Source organism: Bufo gargarizans, chromosome 5 (assembly GCF_014858855.1).
Source record: "Bufo gargarizans isolate SCDJY-AF-19 chromosome 5, ASM1485885v1, whole genome shotgun sequence".
In the NCBI taxonomy this organism is placed as follows: Eukaryota; Metazoa; Chordata; class Amphibia; order Anura; family Bufonidae; genus Bufo; species Bufo gargarizans.
The window spans coordinates 59,682,894-59,689,749 of record NC_058084.1 but is presented as its reverse complement, the minus strand read 5'-3'; the positions used below and the strand labels follow the sequence as shown (position 1 = coordinate 59,689,749).

The following is a 6,856-nucleotide window of genomic DNA, read 5'->3' as shown; positions in this document are numbered from 1 at the left end:
TCAGGTGACTACCTCTTGAAGCTCATCAAGAGAATGCCAAGAGTGTGCAAAGCAGTAATCAAAGCAAAAGGTGGCTACTTTGAAGAACCTAGAATATAACATATTTTCAGTTGTTTCACACTTTTTTGTTATGTATATAATTCCACATGTGTTAATTATGGGATTTTACTAAAGTATGACGTAAAGTCATGATTTTATTAAAGACACGGAGGCGAGTATTGCTTTAACCTTTCTTTACTTCTACCATAGCAGCAAAGAGAGAAAATGGTATACAAAAAAGAAACCATGGTAACAGACTCCTCCCCCTTATCCCAGTATATCCTTCCTTGTCTGTCTGAGCTCTTCCTCTTTCTTTGTGTCTCAAACAGCGCTGGTCAACCGGAACAACAGACGCCGAAACCACCGGGTAACGAAAAAACCCCTTGAACTCGTCGGCTTGGACCGCCACAACTGGACCTCCGACCGGAACTGTGTAACTCTAAAACATGAAGCCGTAAGCCTCTCAACCTAGGAAAAAAGGAAATAAGAGAAAAACCTTCTAAGAGCATAATCCAGTGCATTAGAAACATAGGATCCACTAGTTGGAAACACAGTAACAACTTTAAAATTCTGACCATACGGTAAATCAACAAAACATACTTACGTCAAAAACCCCAAGGGGTGGGTCCAGGGAGGGCAATACTCGCCTCCGTGTCTTTAATAAAATCATGACTTTACGTCATACTTTAGTAAAATCCCATAATTTTATAACAAGACACGGAGGCTCCTATTGCTTGTTTAAAGCTGAGCCACTATAGAATCAAAAGCATGCGAAGCCGGTCGGAAATAAAACTCCCGGAAAGTGGAAGATCTGGACCAATCCGCCAATCTCATAACATCCTCCAAACGAGCCCCAGATAACGTCATGGACGTAGCTGTCGCACTGCGGACCGAATGTGCCGTGAAGATAGACGTATCAATCCCGGAAAGGGATAGAATCCACTTGACCCAGCGAGATAACGTAACACTGGTAACCGGAGCAAACGGGCTGCGAAACGAAATGAATAAGTGGGGGAGAGAAAGAGACCGCAGTGGACGGGTTCTGTCCTCATACTCGCGTAAGCACGCTACAGGACATAGCTGTGGAGAAGTCGGAAAACGGGGGTAAGAGACCGACCGGATACTGGTTTTCGTGCGACGGGAAATGTTAAAGTGGACCCCCTCCGGGGTGAAGGATCTGGCGTCCCAATCCAAAGCACGCACATCCGAAACTCTCTTACAGGAGATTAAACAGAATAAAGTGACCAATTTGGCCGATAACTGACGTAACGACAATAGCTCATTTGAGGGCCAACTGACTAGAAATTGCAAGACATCCGACACATCCCAGGTAGACGAAAACCGTGGCCGAGGTGGTCGGGCCAAACGTGAACCCTTGAGTAAACGACAGACCAGGGGGTGTTGACCCGCTGGACGGCCGTCGACACCGTTGTGTCTGGAGGAAATTGCTGACCTAAAGACATTGATGGTGCGGTAAGCCTTCCCTGCCTCAAAAAGTGAGGATAAAAAGGCTAAGATGGAATTGACAGGGGCCGTAACGGGATCCAGAGTCCGGTCGACGCACCAGCGAGACCAAGAACCCCAGGCGGCTCGATAAGCCCGTCTCGTCCCGGGCGCCCAAGCGCAGTCCAATAAGAACCTAGCTGTTCCTGAAAGTCCAGCGCCTCCTCCTGGACTCCCGATATCTTGCAAGCTAGGAGGCGTAGCGACCCGTTCTGCAGGAGTGGGTGAACTTCTCCTGCAGGCCCTTGGAGTAGTGACACCTGAGTGGGAAGGAGAAACGGAAAGTCCACTAGAAGTTCCAGGATCTGAGGGAACCAGGACTGGGTCCTCCAAAACGGAACAATCAGAACCAGGTTCGCCAACTGCTGACGAACCTGAAGGAGCACTCGTGGAATGAGCGCGAAGGGAGGGAATGCGTACATCAACGCTCCTCCCCAATGTTGAAGCAGAGCGTCCACTGCCTCCGCCAAGGGATCCGGCCTCCAGCTGAAAAACCTGGGCAGTTGGGTATTCAAACGGGAAGCGAAGAGGTCGACTGCAAAGGGACCCCACAGAGAAGAAATAGCAGAAAAAACCGTCTCGTCTAACTTCCAGTCGCTGGAGTCCGATATGTAGCGAGAACTCCAGTCCGCCAGAGTGTTGTGAAGGCCTGGAAGGTACTCGGCCACCACAGAGATGTTCCTGTCGAGACAGAATTCCCAAAAATCCTTCGCCAAATGGGTCAGAACCACCGACCGTGTGCCACCCATACAATTGACGTACCTGACCGCAGATATATTGTCCATGCGGAGCCTGATGGCTGAGCTGACCACACCATTGGCAAAACTGCGAATGGCAAACGACCCTGCTAGGAGTTCCAGGGCGTTGATGTGAAGATGGGATTCTTCTGGAGACCATGGACCGCCCGTGGACACACCACTGCAATGTGCTCCCCATCCGTGCAGGCTCGCATCGGATTCTATGATCAGATCCGGTTGGGGACCCACGATCGCTCTGCCATTCCACACTGACAGGTTGTGGATCCACCATCTCATCTCGTCCGTCGTCTCGGCATCTAATGAGACCAAATCTGCGTAAGAGGCCCCCGACCGAAGGTGAGCAATTTTGAGGCGCTGCAACGCACGATAATGGAGGGGGGCTGGGAAAATGGCCTGTATTGAGGAGGCCAGAAGTCCGATTATCCTTGCCAAATGCCGCAACGACATCTGAGGTAGGCGTAGAGCATGCTTCAACTCCTTGCGGATAGCCTTGACTTTCGAGAGTGGAAGACTGAGGGATAATTCTTCCGAGTTCACCTGGAAACCCAAGAACTCTATGGATCTGGAGGGGGTCAAACAGGATTTCTCCTGGTTGACAATGAACCCCAAGTCGGAAACGAGCGTCACCGTCAAGTGGAGGTGTCTCAACAAGAGAGCCCGTGATTGGGCCATGATCAAGATATCGTCCAGGTAGACGATCAGACGAACACCTCTGCTGCGAAGCCAAGCCACCACTGGGCGCATGATCTTGGTAAAGCACCAGGGGGCGGAGGACAGGCCGAACGGAAGGCAGGTGAAGCGCCAGGCCTGACCGTTCCACAGGAACCGCAGCAGGTCTCTTGAAGAGGGGGACACTGGGACCGTGAGATAGGCGTCTTGGAGATCTATCTTGGCCAACCAATCGCCTGGAAGGAGCAGATCCCTCAAAAGATGGATGCCCTCCATCTTGAAATGTCGGTATTGTACAAAATTGTTCAGGGCTTTCAAATTGATCACCGGGCGCATCTGGCCCCCTTTCTTTTGCACCAGGAAAATACTGCTGATGACACCCCCACGATTCTCCGGTGCGCGTTCGATCGCGCCTTTCTGCAGAAGATCCGACAATTCCCTCTGAAATTGGGACCGTGCCGCATAGGACAGTGGTACCGTAGGGGGGGCTGGGATGGAGCTCGGATCGGCAATCAGATCTATTGTGAACCCCTGCACAGTAGAAAGGACCCATTGGTCTGAGGTTATGCCTGACCACACATGAGAAAAGAATCGGAGTCTGCCCCCGACTAAATGGTCTAAAAAAGGAGGGGGACGAAGAACATAACTTACCGAATGGTCGACGGGAGCCTGGATTCCCTCGGAAACCTCGTGACCTGAAGGGAGCGCCTCGTGAGGGAAAAAAGGACGGCTGATGTCTCTGATCCTGGAGGGATGCTCTATAATTAAAGGATCCTCTGCCGGAACCTCTGGCATGAAAGTTGGAACGGCCGGACAGTCGGCCCCTAGCACTGCCGGCCCTGTTGGAAAAACGCCCTTGAAAGACTCGACGCATCGAAGTCTGGGCTTTATCAAGAGCCGTAAAAGCTCCTACATATTTCCCTAGCTCTTTAATAAAAGAGTCGCCAAAGAGCAACCCCTGGGCGTCCTTGCCCGCTTCAGTCAATGCTAAGTTCGAGAGCTTTGGCTCGATCTTAATTAGTATTGCCTTCCGCCTTTCAATGGCGAGCGAGGTATTGGTATTACCCGCTACGCATATGGCTCGCTGGGCCCAACCTCTCAATTCTATAGGGTCTACCTGGCTACCTGCCGCGATAGCGGACTCAGCCAAATCGAAAATCTTTGCTAAAGGACCTGTAATGTCCAGTAGCTTGTCTTGGACAGCCTTCAAGGCCGCGTCTAGCCCTTTACGGGGGTTAAACCCCGTCTTCGCCAGAAACTGGACCATCTTTGGATCCACTGATGGCGTCTCGCACACTTTGTGTGGTATTAAAGGACGAGGGCACTCCGCCCGCAACTTATTACGCGATTCCTTACTAAGCGGATTGCGTATGCGAGCCTCCATATACTGCGCCACATGTGTGGCGGGCATCCATTCCGCGGAGCGGGGATGATGCAGCTCCTCGGGGTTAAACAGCGGTTCCCCAGACGGATCCAATAAGAGATCCTCTGCTGATCCCTGTTGTAGTAACGGGGCTTCCGGGTCTAGATTACGAACCGGATCCACAGCAATATCCGCCAAATCGTCCTCCACCTCATCCGTCAATTCATAGACGTTGTCATGAGTCTCCTCCTCTGACTCCCTATCAGAGTCTGACCTAGGCTCAGGTAGAGACCTGGCAGTCTTCCATGCCCGCGTTTTTTCTGCCTGGCGGGTACAAGCTCGTTTACGCGACTGAAGCGCGTTGTCTTGGGATGGGGATGGCCCATCAATCTGAGGTGTTCTGGAGACAATAGGAGGTGGTCCTGGAGGTGGGACCAAAACCTGGGTAGTAGTAGCAGGGCGCGCCATAAGGGCCTGAGATATAGACTGGGTCAATGCAGATGACATCGAACCCATGGCGGTTATAATGGCATTAGATATGGATCTTTGCAGTGCCACCTCATGGTCGTCCGGGTGGATCACCTCGGACCTCCTATCCTGCGCAGGGGAACCCTGATCTACTTGGGGGGCTTCACTAGGGGCCACAGAGGCAACGGAATTCTTTCTGACAGACATGGTGAAGTAGCAAAAGGCAGGGGTTAGTCACCCCGACCGGAGCAGCAAAAATAGCACTAGAGGAGAAAAAGAGAAAAGGGGATAATGAAGCCAGGAATCATAGCCAGCTAGTGGGTAGACGAAATGGAATAAAACAGAACTTACAAGGCTCAAGAGCAGTGGAAAAAGACCGCCAGGAGATGCGCTGTGCAGAGCGGGATGTCCGGTGTGTGCAGAGCGGGGAAACGCACAGGGACGGCGAAATCTCGCGAGATCTCGCCGTCAGTAGCAGCCGAATGCGAAAAAATGCGAAAATGCGAAAATATGCGAAAATATGCGAAAAAACGCGCGCGAAATCTCGAACTCGCGAGACTTCGGGCGAGAAGGAGAGGAAGAAGAAGCAGAAAGCGCGCGCAATGGCGGCGCAGTCTGAGGTAACGAGGGACAAGGATGACAGGGCAGAGAAACGGATCACACGGGGGGAAAGCGGGGAAGCCGCAAAAACTGTTATAAGGACAAACCCCTAGGCAGAACGGCCACAGAAGTACCTGAACGAAAAAACATATACATATATATACGTACCCTAGATAAATAAATATATATATATACAGGAGAGAAATATGTATCTACGATAAGAGTCTAATCAGAATCTAATAAAGAAACCGAACGAACCGATAATCCAAGCACATAAAAATACAAATATACCAGACCCTGAGCAATGCCACAGAGCTGGAGAGTACTTATCTGCCTGGTAGCAGCAAAGAAAGAGGAAGAGCTCAGACAGACAAGGAAGGATATACTGGGATAAGGGGGAGGAGTCTGTTACCATGGTTTCTTTTTTGTATACCATTTTCTCTCTTTGCTGCTATGGTAGAAGTAAAGAAAGGTTAAAGCAATAGGAGCCTCCGTGTCTTGTTATAAAATTCATAGTTTTGATGCCTTCAGTGTGAATCTAGAATTTTCATAGTCATGAGAATAAAGAAAACTCTTTGAATGAGAAGGTGTGTCCAAACTTTTGGTCTGTACTGTATAAGAATATAACTACTATAATACTGCCCCTTATGTACAAGAGTATAACTACTATAATACTGCCTCCTATGTACAAGAATATAACTACAATAATTCTGCTCCTATGTACAAGAATATAACTACTATAATACTGCTCCAATGTACAAGAATATAACTACTATAATACTGCTCCTATGTACAAGAATATAACTACTATAATACTGCCTCCTATGTACAGGAATATAACTACTATAATACTGCCTCTTATGTATAAGAATATAACTACTATAATACTGCTCCAATGTACAAGAATATAACTACTATAATACTGCCTCCTATGTACAAGAATATAACTACTATAATACTGCCTCCTATGTACAAGAATATAACTACTATAATACTGCTCCTATGTACAAGAATATAACTACTATAATACTGCCCCCTATGTATAAGAATATAACTACTATAATACTGCCTCCTATGTACAAGAATATAACTACTATAATACTGCCTCCTATGTACAAGAATATAACTGCTATAATACTGCCTCCTATGTACAAGAATATAACTACTATAACACTGCCTCCTATGTACAGGAATATAACTACTATAATACTGCTCCAATGTACAAGAATATAACTACTATAATACTGCCCCTTATGTACAAGAATATAACTACTATAATACTGCCTCCTATGTACAAGAATATAACTACAATAATTCTGCTCCTATGTACAAGAATATAACTACTATAATACTGCCTCCTATGTACAGGAATATAACTACTATAATACTGCTCCAATGTACAAGAATATAACTACTATAATACTGCTCCTATGTACAAGAATATAACTACTATAAT

General features: G+C 48.0%; 1 protein-coding gene across 1 annotated transcript; it reads right to left on the bottom strand.

Annotated features, from left to right (window-relative positions):
- Positions 1-233: 233 nt before the first annotated feature.
- LOC122938844 lies at positions 234-5,772 on the bottom strand. The gene is made up of 2 exons (XM_044294682.1): positions 3,319-5,772; positions 234-3,276 (listed from the first exon to the last, which is right to left on the bottom strand). Exons 1-2 carry the CDS (start codon positions 3,762-3,764, stop codon positions 1,551-1,553), a joined length of 2,172 nt encoding a protein of 723 aa, XP_044150617.1. The 5' UTR covers positions 3,765-5,772; the 3' UTR covers positions 234-1,550.
- Between the last annotated feature and the right edge of the window lie 1,084 nt (positions 5,773-6,856).

Excerpts from the sequence above, each read along its gene's own strand:
- LOC122938844 (XM_044294682.1), bottom strand. The coding sequence starts at position 3,764 with ATGCCAGAGGTTCCGGCAGAGGATCCTTTAATTATAGAGCATCCCTCC. Across the intron at positions 3,277-3,318 it reads AGTATTTTCCTGGTGCAAAA|GAACAATTTTGTACAATACC; the intron begins GAAAGGGGGCCA and ends TTTGAAAGCCCT.